Here is a 13,700-nt window from a genome sequence, read left to right as displayed (position 1 = left end):
CAGCTTCTTGCAGTGAGAACTTGATCTTTGATTTAAAGTTCCTGTTATAAAGGCTGATGTCAGCTTGCAAAAGCTTTTTTGATTTCAAGGAATTTCATTATTGGTTTCTTTTCCCTATCTTTTCAGCATGAATATGTTAATACAACTAATATTTTCTAAACCTTTTCATCCCCTCCTGATGCTTTTCCAGGTTACAGAATGGCCGGTAGGAAATCAAGGTTTGCTGTATGACCGTAATTGGATGGTTGTAAATCAGAATGGAGTGTGCATAACTCAGAAGCAGGAGCCAAAGTTGTGTCTTATAAATCCGTCAATTAATCTGAAGCAAAAGATTATGGTCATTCAGGCAGAAGGTAATTGAACAATATCCTTTTTTCCCCTTTCTTACTGATGTTAAACTTGCATGCAGAGACACCTGTGTGCATGCACAGAAATACTGATTGCTGTGTATGCATACCAGCTGAACAGACATCTTCTGCTATCAGCTGCAGGTAAAGAAAGCTGAGGTTGGAATAGCCCTGGGTAGTTTCCTAGCTTGTTGTTGGGATAGGTAGAGAGCAGATAGCAAATCCGTATGCGCAGTCGTGAAGTGAATGCTTCGGGAAGGAAGCGTGATTTGATAAATGTGGAAATCCATTGACTAATCTGTCCCTCCACATCATGAAGGAGAGTTCACCAGCCTGAAGGGACTGTTACAGCTGTGAAGGTAAAGGAACAGGAGTCTAACATTAAACATCTAGGCCAAAGCCCTTCCCATGTTTTGCTCTCCTCTTTCTTCCAGCAGCTATGGGACTAGAGGGGTAGAGTCTTCAGTGGGAATTAATATGAATTAAGATAAGAACCAGATAGTACTAAGCTCAGTTAAATGCTCTCACTAGCAGGCATGTTTGGGCTTCTTTTGACTCATCAAAACCCTCTTTATTATCTGCTGAAGGGAAAAAAAATGTGAAAACTTTATGGAAATCTTTATGGAGAGCCCCTTGCTACTTGGGGATGCAAATTATTTATTTTCCTAACAGTGCTATTAGCACTCAACAGTCAAACAGGTTTGTATTCCGCTGAAGTCATTATTAATGCCAAGCTTGCATGTGGCTGAATGGTGTTTATCATTTCCCTTGTGTCTTACATTTACTCATCCTGTATGTCTAAGCTGTTATTATTATATGTGTTCTCACTTTGCACAGCTAGAGAAAAACAAGGAAACTTATATTCAGATTTTTAACCCCTTATTAGAACTCCATATGAGTGGTTCTGTAACTACAGCCTCCTTTCTGTTTGTACAGTACATTTGCTGTCCACTCCAATTGTCAGGCCAGCTAATTTCTTTTGTCATGTTTATCAAATGTACATTAGAGTATTTCTGCTATTTTTTTTTAACACTTTTTGTGTGTTCTAGATCCCAAATACAATCTTGTTTTTATTTAGGGATTCCAATCCAGCTCTCAGGGGGCTCTCTGCCCCCCTCCAGGCACAAGCATTCCTTTCCCTCTGGACATTTCATTATTGGAAAAAATTGTTTACAGCTATTTTATTTCAATATGGTTTAGCATTCCCTACCCTCGCTGTCCAACAAAATAAATTTGTCAGTGTGATTCAGTGTGACAGTAACTACTTCAATACCTTTTGCCAAATCCTTCCTGTGCTGAGACTGCTTCAGGTTCTTTCTTTAACCCCGTGTGTGAGCTGTCTAACAGCCAGCCCTGGATGGAGAGGCATATCAACTGTCTGACCAACCCAGTGGTGGATCCTGCTGTGACTGCTTGTGTTGCTGTTCTCATGGCTGTTCCTTACTGTGGTAGAGGGAGGGAGTTTTTAATTCTGAGAAACTGCATCTCTGGGTTTTGACAGTTATTTTGGTAGTCTGTGTGGTTGTTAGCAGGGATTTCCTGTTCTATTTGACATGAAGGGTACAACAAACCCCCACTTTCACAAGACACAGTTTGAGAAAACTGATGTTAGTTTAAATCAGCTCCCACATAGAAAGATAACTTTTTATATATTGATGTAGGGTTGCTTCCACTGAAACAATTAATGATGGAGCTCGCAGCAGCTCAGGGCAGGTGAGTTTATTTCCAGAAGTCATATTGCTAGAGCAAGAATACAGGAGAATCCTTTTTCTCCTGCTCCGCCAAACACATAGGGGCACAAACAGCACTGGGCTGGTTCCTGACACATAAAAACAGAATTTGCTTGAGAATACATTCCTGTAAAAGGCTAATTTCTCTCTTTACACGTTAGCTAACAATCAGCATTACCCTGGCAAGTTGTGACAGTTTGCCACTGCATGGAGAGAGAAATTTTAAGTGCTATGAAGGCCTTTTAAAACACTGGAGTAGAAAGATGCTTGCAAAACTGAACAACTAATTACGCTTTATGGAGTTTATTCTGCCTTCAAATAGTCATGTGTTGCTGCCAATAAAAATAATAGGAATTATACAAATACACTGCTGAAAGAATGTACATGAATAGTTTGTATTTCAGTCTATTGAAATAACAGACCTCTAATTTTTCTCATTCACTGAAAATAGGAGCTATAAAGACAAGAATATTTTTTTATATATTAATACTGTGAGCACATCTGTGGATCTTATTATCAAGCAAATGACCATGGAGAATGAGCTTTCACAATTTAGTAACTGGCAATATTCTGCTTTTTTTTTTTTGCCTCAAGATAGAATAAAATTGTAATTAACAATGTTTAACTGACCTAAAACTCTCTCTAAAATGTGTATAGTTCAATAAAAATGCAATTCACTTGTTTATAAAAGCAAGACTTTTTAAAGCCCTGAGACTCTATTTTAAGAAATGTTGTGAGTATGCCTTGTTTAGAATTTTATTTTAAAAGATAGTAACAGATAAGGACACATACAGTGTCCTTTCAGGTGGCTTGGAGCTAGATGAACTGTAAGGTCCCTTCTAACCCAAGCTATTCTGTGATTCTATAATTGTATGAATCAAACTTTTCCAGAAGGAATGATGCTTATGTTTAATTATTTCAAAGTACATGAACATTTGTCCTGGTCCGTAAGATGATAATAATGTCTTCTTTTTTTGTAGTTGCAGGCAACTTCAATGCATGTATGTAGGTTGTTCAAAAGTAATGCCTCCTGTTCAGTTCCATGGAAACTGCAGCAGGTACAAAGAGCACGATAACACTATTTGCAAGAGCAAATTCTTAGCTACAAAACACTGTTTTTCAACATAGTCACCACCATTAGCTATGCACTTTTGCCGGTGATGAACAAGAGCCTGCCTGACACACTTGTAAAAAGTTGCATTGCCATCCAGAATATGGCTTGTCTTTCACTGTGCTCACATTCACTTGTTGATGGCCTCCATCAACATTCAACAAGCGTCAGGGAATGTTGTGGGTGCCATTCTTTGCAAGGAATTCAGTGACACACTTATGCTTCATACACCTTTCCATCTCAGACACCATTTTGTCAGAGTGCCCCACTGCTGCCATCTGTTGCAAAGCAACAGAATGCAGTGGAATACTGGTGGGAACATTCAGTCTCTACTGCCATATCACCAACATTCACCTATGATATATCGTGGGCCAACATCATAAAATAGGAGGCATTACTTTCAGAGCAGCCCTTGTATTGCTTTAATGTTTTATTTTTCTAAATGAACCTAAATTTTCCTCCTTTGTCTTTGCTTCTGAGGTATCCCAACGTTGCTAGCTAAGTAGAGAATGGGATTCTCTCTGTACTGAAAACTTGCAGGGACTGGAGCTGCTAGCTGGGCTACAGCAAATCTGACCTACATTTCATTCCTCTCCTTGCAATAAAAAAAAATGATTTCCCCATGTCAGAGGGCTAATAGAGCTTAATTTTTGTTTGTAGGACAAATATATAAGCAGAAAGTAAAGAGTGAATTCATGACGTGCCGGTATAAAACTGGAGTACTGGAGATCAGATTCTTTGTTGGTTTGTTTTGCAGTATAATAGAAAATAGTTGGATTCATTGCAGCCACATAGACACTTTGTTCATTGCATAGGATTATTGCTTTCAATTAACAGATAGCAAAGCTGTGCAGCTTTATTTTTTCTTTCTACTGAACTACAGCAGCTATTCCATCTCTTTCACATCCCATTCCTGATTAAAAAACTATGGAAAAAACTTTAACGTATGTCATTACCTGGGATTCATCACCTTGTTTAAGCTCAGAAATGGATACATGTGAATAGTTGTCTATTTGTGGTATCTATACATTTTATCATTACTCCAGTTATTATAATTTAATGTCACATTGTATTTCTTTTCATGTACAGGCTATGCTTATATTTTCTTTTCCGTGCCCCATCTTTCTGTTCACTCCATCCCACTGCTCCAAAAGAAAATACAGCAGTGTATTCCTCAGTGTGGCTTGGGTACCAAGGTCATCTGCAGCCTTTGCTCTTTGCATTGTCATTTGGAGCCACCTACAGGCAGAGAATATAATTCTAGCAAAAAGGAAGAGAGGATTTTTGTCGCTGAGAATGTGGGAGGCTGTGGGAGGCTGCTGTGATTGTGAACAGGTGCAAACATAGGCATTTTATTCATTATTGTATGATTCTACATAAATGTTTTTTAATTTGGTTTTCTCTCTATCTATCTAGGCATGGATCCAATATCTGTATCACTAGAAGAAAATATTGGAAAAGAGGCTGTGATCTGTGAGAGTAAAGTCTGTTCACACAGGTGAGTGAGAGCAGAGAGGAAACCAAGCCAAAAATCATTGCAGTAAAACTAAGAACATTATCAGACAGACACTAAGGGGCAAAGTCCTTTAATAAAAGTGAGGGAAGATAGAAAGCAATAAATGTTCAGTGAGTTAGGGGGCCTGGAGAGGACAGTTTGAGATAAATAATTTAGCATGAACTGGTAGAAAATAGTAAGTAATAACATTAATGAAGAGGGAGTTAAATGAGAAGGTTACAAGAGACTGATGACATGGCACTAACTTGAGTAAGAGAGATCTTTGTTTTACATTTTCCAAGGATGAGAAAAGGGAAGGATGTCACCTCTTGCTTCCAAATGTCAAGCAGGAACCTCAGCGGGACTCTAGAAATTCAGCTCATTCATTTGACAGTAATGATGCTGGCAACTTTGCCCATTTCTCACTGAACTGATTCAAATTTGCTAGAATCCACTGAAGTTAGAAACAGCTTTCCTTATATGTACAAGCCTTTTTGATTTTGTTTTGACCATCCATGTTGATCAGTGTCCCTTTAACAAGTCTAGGAGGATTGCAGGTGAGTATGTGAAATATGATCAACTCTAAATCAAAAGACTTAGCACCTCAGTGAAATATAACATTATGAATAAATTAATTTCCTATCAATGAATTAAGCGTTTATCCATTATATTTGCGAAGTACATCCCAGTCCCAAAAGCTTTTCTGAGTGACTGGCAGTGTTCCAGATGCCTTCCTAAATTATATTTGCATTTATTGCTACATTTGTTTTCCCCATGTCTTTTGGTAACCCCAACTGAAAGAGTAATTTACAGATTCCTTTAGTCTTTTGACCAATGTATGCAGGTTATTTGTAACCCTGGATTGGCTTTTATGAGGGTAACATAAACAAGCCATCAGAAGTCCTGGCCATTTTCCCAATGGAGCCATGGAGGAAATGATCTTCTCCTTCTTTTCCACTGGTTATTCAGATGGTGATAAAGAGGATTGTTGTCTCAGAAGAATACTTTCCTCAGTTGGTGGAATTCACCCAAGAGTCATTTGTTTTAACCATCTGTCCCACTTCCCTTAGTGTTGACTCATCCTTTGGCTCCCCATGGTTAGCCCATCTATTACAGGTGCTGCTGTAAAATAGCCTAAGTTGTCTTTTTCTCTGTGTCTATATGTTTTGTTGTCATGCCGTATATTACAGTATGTCTTTCATGTCAGTGGCTGTGCTATTTTAATGCATGAAGCATGAAGGGAAATTTTTGTGGGAGACAGCTTAGAGTTCTGAGGAGGAAGAAAAGGATGAAGTGGTGAGGAAAGGGGAGATACAAGACAAAGACTGTGATAGGCAAATAAATAAGGCAGTAAATAAAGCTAAATGAGTGGAAAAAATTCATGAGGCTCCCCACATTCTCAGAGATGCAACACTGATGCCATGTTCCCATGTTTCACAGGGGAGCCTCCAGGGCCTAGAATTGAGAAATAGGAGCAAAACAGGGCTTTGCACACATTGGAGTGACGGGGCTTTTTAGTACATCTAACAGAGAGCAGGTGAAAGTACTCATAGAAGCTAGTGTTAAGTTTATGGGTGCTGCAGAAAATTCCAAATACTCAGGGTTAGTTCTTTGCTGAAATAGGCAGGAACACAGACACAGTATCAAAAAAGTCAAGGTAAGGATATTTATGATAGAAGAAGACAAAGTTATAGTTAAAAACAAGGTGAACTGAACCTGTTATGGGTGAATATAAGTATTCTATCCCTTGGGATCAGTATTCAGACTTCATCTGTCCTTGTTTCTTGTTCTATAAATTACCAAGCCAGAGGGACCAGCTGTAAGGCACTGAAGCTGAATGACATAATAATGCAATGAGTGGGGAGCTCACGGCAGACAGCAAGTAAAATCTGAGGACGAGGCCCCGCTTTACAAACTGTCTGACATGCTGCAAATGAAATGTAATACTGACAGATGTAAAGTAATACTTGACAAAAATAAAAACAAACAGAAAATGAATGGACTTGAATTACAACAGAACTTTGAAAAGGACCTTGAAGAGACAATGGTCCTTGCTCAGAAAATGGTCTGGCAATAAGGGAAAGCAATTTGAAAACCTTGGAGTCTTGAAATACAAAAACCACATGGTGACATTTGATGAACTATTCAGAATGCTGTGCGTCTCTAACTTAGCTACTGTGACTCAAAAGAGAAAGCAAATAAAAAAGGCCAAATTTTCATCCTGATTTATGCAGTATTACGTTCCAGCAGGCAGCTAAGCAGTTGGCTCAGCAGAAAATTGAAATACCTCTAGCACCTCTGTTTGGGTGGGAAAAACTATTTGGGGAATTTGTTTCACCTGTACTGTGACCATGAAAGATTCATGTCTTCTCATTAGCTGCCTTCTCCCTAACACAGTGAGCAGTGAGGACACAAGAACTGCTCACTTCAGGTTATGAATATCATGTGGAGATTCACCTTTTGTCCCCAGTTCTAGCCACAGTGCCATTTTTTCATTTCAGCTTTAGGACATCATTGGCTAAAAGCATCAGGTGGGCATCTGTCCAGTCTCAGACTGGGGAGACAGATGCTCAGCTGCATCTCAGTAAAAATTCAGATCAGCAGCTGAAGGCATATCTGATCCCTGCAGGATTATAAAATCTCTTGATAACACTTTTCCTGGCTTTCTACCTGTCCAACTTGATTGAACACACGGTACATTTCATAAAGGCAAGTCAATTCCTCTCTCAATCTTAGGGCTTAACATCTTTTACCATGTGGAACTGTTTTCTTGTTTCACAATGAAGAGAGTCACCATTCAGCTTTTTTTGTCTGGGTAGGAAAGCAAGGTGAGCACAGGACCACTGCTACTTCACTTTCCTTATTACAAGAATCTTGCCTAGACGGTCATGAGAATCTACATTCCTCTCACCTATTCATGGCACTTAACAGTTAGACATCAGTCAAAATGTAGTTAAAAAAACACACCTGGAGTAAGAGTCCCCATCCTGAGATCTGATATAGATGCAAAGATGTTATCTCTTTCTATTTTCTGTGAGGGAAACCCAGACAATTAGCTAAGACTAGATGCCCTGTTTTTAGACAATTGAAATGAAGATGACTCTGGGCTGAGGATGCTAATTGCAAATAGGTCTGATCTGTGTACTTTCTGAAATGAGAGCAGTGATCTAAAAATCCTTTTAGTAGAGCTTAGATCCATGTAAAGAAGGCAAATCTTGCGTAACTCACTAGACAGATTACTAGTAATAGGAACCATCTTTAGGTTGAGAAAAACCGCTACATGGGTTCTACTAGTGGAGTATAAAGCACATACCAGTGAGTAACTTTTCCATAACACTTCACTGTAATGCTTTAGTATGGACTACTAGTAACAGAGTTACTGTACCTCAGAGTCATTGTCTTGTGAACCACAATTACATAATAGTTTATTCTGCAATAATTGTTGGTCTGACATACCAAATTAGATCTCATGAATATTAAGACTAACAGAGTAGAGCTGAGGAAATTGGGAAATAAAATTATACAGAATAAACATCTTCGTTATTTGTCTTCAGTTTTGCAAGTTAATGTTTTGGTGATCTCATGATAGGGTGAAAACATATGACTGTGGAGAAAGAACTGCTGCCTGGTTCTCTACATTTCTTGGTCGTCCGTGTCGCTTGATAAGACAAAGTCCAGATGGGAAAAATGACGCGCAACACAAAAATACAAGAGGTTTGTTGTCAATCTTAAAAAAAAAAAAAAAAAAAAAAAGTGGTAGCTCACGTAGTCAATATGGAGTCATTGACTTTACACTGAGTATAAAATTTCCTTGATAAAAGGGGCAAGAGTCATGAGATATTGATCTAGTAGGCTTCTACGGGTACATTTATACCTGTACTCTGCTTTTGCTGCCCTTCTCTTGCTTTCATCTGGTAAAAATGCACAAATACCTCTGTCTTTCTTTTTTATCATCACTACAATGATTTTATCTGGAAATCCAATGATCATTTTGAGAAATGGTGATGAAAAATCTATAAAAAGAATGTATTTTTATACTTCTTTTTTTTTTTTTTTAATAAAAGCAATCAAATTGAAAGAGCACTGAAAACCCATAGATGTTGCTGTTGATGATTTTAAAACAGGTAAAATCTTGGCTGTATGTCAGTTTCTAAATGCATTGTATCATTACAATTTGCAGTTTTGAGAGGATTCCTAGAATCTTTCTTTAGTGTCTGGAGCCCAGTGAGAAATGTTTTAATGGGAAAGAATAAGAGGTCAAAGGAAAAATGAAACTACTATTATAGTCTTCCTGATTATCCATCACTGTATAATATAGGATTGATTTTTGGTAGGTCTGACATGTGCTACAAGCATCTCGCTCTCTCTTGTGAATGAAGCTCAATACCTCCTGATAAATGCAGCCAGCATTCTGCAGCTGAAAGAACATGTTGCTCCAAGGTAAGATTCTTTTTTCTTCAAATATCTTTCAGCTGTCCTGGATTCCAGAATCTTGCCAGAAGATACCATTATAATTGTTTTATCTCAAAATTTAGAGGCATGTACTTTTCACTGCTCAACAAATATATAGGTACTAAACTACTATAGTTACTCCTGAAATGCTTCTAAAACTTGAGTTAAATACTCAGATATAAACTGCCTACCAGTAATCTTCAGGAGAACTTTTAACAAACCTCTTGACAGTTGGTTTGATGCTAGGGGACCATTAGGAATCAGTCAACTTCTGTTTGTGGAAAGAATGTGGATAAGTTAGTTTTCCTTGACATAAGTAACCTGTTAGATGAAAATATAAAGTCTTATTACTTACTGAAATACTTCTTCCTATAGGAAAGTTTCAGATTTAGAGAAACATTCACAATAGAAATATTTTAGAACTATTTGCTGGACTGTGCTTACTTTGTTTATTTATTGAATTTTGTATTACTGTACAGAAGTGAGAGATAATATTACTGTACAGAAATGAGAGATAAAGGCAGCAAACAAAACACTTCAGCTAGACTGGGATTTAAAGTTAAGACACCCAATGCTAATTATATTTTCATAAACTGAAACTATTTCTTGAATGTAACAAAGGACAGGCTGGAATTCCATCATTGTTGTTTCTTCCATTCTTCCATACCATATATGTTTCTTCTCTGAGCTCATGTCCCCCTTTCCTTGTCTCACCAAACTATTGTGTCTGCTTGGAGACATCTTCTTTCCCTGTAGTCACCCACCTATATGTCTCTCTGCACTGAAATTCTTGTTTATAGAATCATAGAATGGCCTGGGTTGAAAAGGACCTCAAAGACCATCTAGTTTCAACCCCCCTGCTATGTGCAGGGCCACTAACTACTAGACCAGGCTGCCCAGAGTCACATCTAGCCTGGCCTTGAATGTCTCCAAGGATGGGGCATCCAAAACCTCCTTGGGCAACCTGTTCCAGTGCATCACCATCCTCTGCATGAAATACTTCATCCTAGTATCTAACCTAAATCTCCCCCGTCTTAGTTTAAAATCATTCTCTGTTGTCCTAGTGTTATTCCTATATATATATACACATAGTAGTAGGAGGATACATATATGACTTCAGGACTTAAAACCACAGACTGCGATGAACATCAGTACAGATCAGCTTGCGTTTCCTTCTTTCTTTAGGAGATAGTTGGACAATTGAACAATCTTGACTTATCAGGACAGTTTCCCTCTGAGAAAAATGCCTGGCAGAAGTTTGAATCTGTCCATCTCTCAAATACTTTGAGTACCTTTTCTCAGTGATTATTAATACCGTTTTTTGAGGCTTGACTGGCTGGGTTACACCTCCTTGGGAAAACAATGCTTGCAGGTATCCCTTACTCACACTGGACATTTTCCATGTGGGCTCCAGTGAGGAAACTTTCCACGTATGATATTTGAGTGCACAGTGAAAGAGTAAGGCACCAGAGGGAGCAGCAAATGACAGGAGGAGGAGGACAGGGAACTTTGCAACACGTGATGTCAGACGATCCACTGTTTTTGCACCTAATATCTTGCAGCTTTCTCTTCAGTACAACATAATCTCCTTTTTCTCAAAGGAAACTCCAGACATGACCGGAGCTGCCACTGGGCCTGAGAAGTATTTTGCTTCCCAATTTTCAGCACAGGTTGGAAGACCCCTCCTTATTTTTCCATACTGTGCTTTCTCAGGATGCTGAGGAAATTAATTCAGCATAATAGAATCGCAGAATGATTTGGGTTGGAAGGCACCTTAAAATCATGTAGTTCCAACCTCTCTGCCGTGTTCCGGGACACCTACAGTCAGGCTGCTCAAAGTGCTGCCCAGCTTTCCTTGAACACTTTCAGCAATGGGCCATCCACAGCTCCTCTGGGCAACTGTTCTAGTTTCTCACTACCCTTGCAGCAAAGAATTTCTTCCTAACATCTAATCTAATGCCTGATTATTGATGTACAGCATCATCATTTCTCACTGCTACTCAATCATTGCCATACAAACTTTCCAAATACTGAACTGTGCAATAAACTTTGAAGAATCTGCATATAGGGATCTTTATTAAATTACTTTTTTTTTTTTTTTTTTTTTTTTTTTTTTAAATATGAGTTAGCATCTTGCATGTAAGTTTAATGGAAACCTGCTAAGATTTATAGAACTCTTTCAAACTGCAGTTGAATTTTAACAGTTTCTCTGTGATGCATATTCTGTAGTAAGTAAAAATTAATCTTCCTTTGCACTTGGCTCTTGAAAGGTGATCTAAAACAATAACAGTAGTTTAATTATAAGTTAGAATGTAAGGTGCTGGTGGAAAACTACATGTGTAAAGAGACATTCACCTCTGCTGTTGCCTTTAGAGGTTACCTCCATGAAAATCCCCATGATTTGGCCTGTGCAAATGTTCCTGATAGAAATATTTTCCTGAAGGTGCAAATAATCATTTTCAGTTTCTGTTAAATATATGGAATGCTTTCTGCATTGCAGGACCCTCTGCTGTGGTAAGTCCTAAGTACTCAAGCTAACTTTGGCAAATTACACTGATTTTCACAACAGATCCATGCTGAGATTTACAGGATGAAGATGCTTCCACCCAACTGATTCATGTTTTTAGAGAGAGGAAATAACAGGAATTTACTCAGATACATGCTGCCAAGTAGTTACAAGCAGTTCTGAGGACTGGGGATAAACATGGGAGAGTCCAAGTGTTTTGGACGTGAGACTGAGCAAGGAGAGAAAGAGTGTGGGTATTGGAGTCTTGGAGAAGCAGCATAAAGAGCTGGAAGTCAAAAATAGAAGTAGGTTTTAGCAGCAGGTTCAGAACATGATAGATGTAGCTATGAGGTTACCAGGGCCTTTGATGCACCCCTTAATACCAGCATGGAACTCATCTGTCACAAAATGCATTGAAAGCTGTCTTTACACAGCACTCCTTTCTGCCAGTTGTTCACAGACAGTCCACAGTAAAATCGGGAAACCAAATGGTGTAACTGAACTGTTTCATGGCTGACTGCTATTTTCCCCTGTAAGTCTCAGCATCAGCATAGTCTGCACTTACCTCCTGCAATCATGATAAGCTGTATCTCAGCCATGGGAATGCTCGCAGGATCTCTAGGGAAATCTGCACTTTCTATCCCCAGGCTCCTCACAGCTTAGTGGACAGTGAAGGTTTGTAGGAGCCGAGGTTGTGTGGTTTGACTGGAGATCAGTTCATCCTCATGCACATTCATCTGCTAAAGAGGATCATCTAGACTCTTTTAAAGAAAATCAAGCTTTTTCATGTAGCAGACCTATTCTGCCAGCATTGTTTGATGGGAAGAGTTTTTCCCATGCATTGAGTTTACTTTTTTTTCCTTGTTTTAATTAAAACAAAAATTTCAAAATGCTTCTCTTTCTCTAGAGCAGAATGATTTTTCCATTACTTACCCAAGTTGTGATCTCTGCTGGAGCATGTCAGATGCGAAAGTTCTCAGAACACAGCTGATAAAACATAGAAAGTTGTTTCATGTCCACCATGGCTAATGCAAAATGAAATGCTTTTTCCCGCTAATAGTAGTACTCAGAGAACCTCCCTCACAAATTTTAGGGCTGTCATTTTTTATGATACTGGTAGAATTCTCCTTTCGAAGGAGAATGAAGAATTCAAAGATGCAGCCAGCTTTCTGATATTTATATGCAGTCTGCTGCTCTGTCTCCCACATATATGTTCTTAGCACTGACACAAATCTGTACTCTGGCAGTTCTAATGCTTGTGAAGAGGTGGAGATATCTCCTCACAGAGATTAATTTTTGTTCTAAACATCTGTCATTTGGTGCAATCTGCTGCAGCCTACAGACAAATAATAATATGGGGAATATATTCTCTCATAAAATGCCTTTACTGGCCTTGAGCATCTGCTGGTTTTGTCCCTTTTTCAACTACAGCATGTGCAGAACATGCTTGTATTTGCTTTCTTGTTAGAAGGATTTAATCAGTCAATTGATAACTTAGTCAAAAGACCTTTTTATTTGCTACCATTATTTTTACATGTAACTAGTAAAGAAGTTTTTTCATGTGCATTGTTTTTAATTGCTGAATGTTTTCCTGCCTTCCTTACAGTACTTTACAGGGCTACAGCTCTGAAGAAACCACCCAGTTGATTACAAGTTATAGTAGAATACTTTGTGCCTCTTTTATTACCTTTGTAATAAAACTTGATCCAAGATATTCTGGAAAAACAGTTGATGAATTCTAGTTTCTTACAGCACAAAAATCTAGTGCAGAACTATTGCAGAACACATTAACTAAGCTTGCTTTTTCTCTTCCATTGTGAACTCTGTGTTATAGATTGAAAGAGCCATTGGAAATAGAGGAATTAATCCGACGTTTCCGTGCCAACATTGTCATCAGTGCACCAGAATCCTTTGAAGAAGAAGAGTGGGCTGAGATCTCAATAGGTTCTCTGCGATTCCAGGTGCAAACTTATCTCCATTGTCTAAATTCCTATTCTGTCACAAAGCATTTTGCCCCCTGGAGATTGGGCAATTCTTGCGAAGCTTTGACTTGAACATG

The 13,700-nt window shown here is 38.5% G+C and overlaps 1 protein-coding gene across 1 annotated transcript in view; it reads left to right on the top strand.

Annotated features, from left to right (window-relative positions):
• Positions 1-13,700, top strand: part of MOCOS (molybdenum cofactor sulfurase) — a 205,191-nt gene that overhangs the window by 178,294 nt on the left and 13,197 nt on the right. Inside the window, exons 9-13 of the mRNA XM_052704240.1 lie at positions 191-353; positions 4,605-4,686; positions 8,273-8,397; positions 9,018-9,123; positions 13,476-13,602. Of these exons, the coding sequence (XP_052560200.1) occupies positions 191-353; positions 4,605-4,686; positions 8,273-8,397; positions 9,018-9,123; positions 13,476-13,602 (603 nt within the window). The remainder of the gene's footprint in view (positions 1-190; positions 354-4,604; positions 4,687-8,272; positions 8,398-9,017; positions 9,124-13,475; positions 13,603-13,700) is intronic.

The sequence above is a fragment of the Tympanuchus pallidicinctus genome, unplaced genomic scaffold, assembly GCF_026119805.1.
Source record: "Tympanuchus pallidicinctus isolate F22 unplaced genomic scaffold, pur_lepc_1.0 scaffold5, whole genome shotgun sequence".
Taxonomy (NCBI): Eukaryota; Metazoa; Chordata; class Aves; order Galliformes; family Phasianidae; genus Tympanuchus; species Tympanuchus pallidicinctus.
The sequence above is the reverse complement of the archived record's forward strand: the minus strand, read 5'-3'. Positions and strand labels throughout refer to the sequence as shown.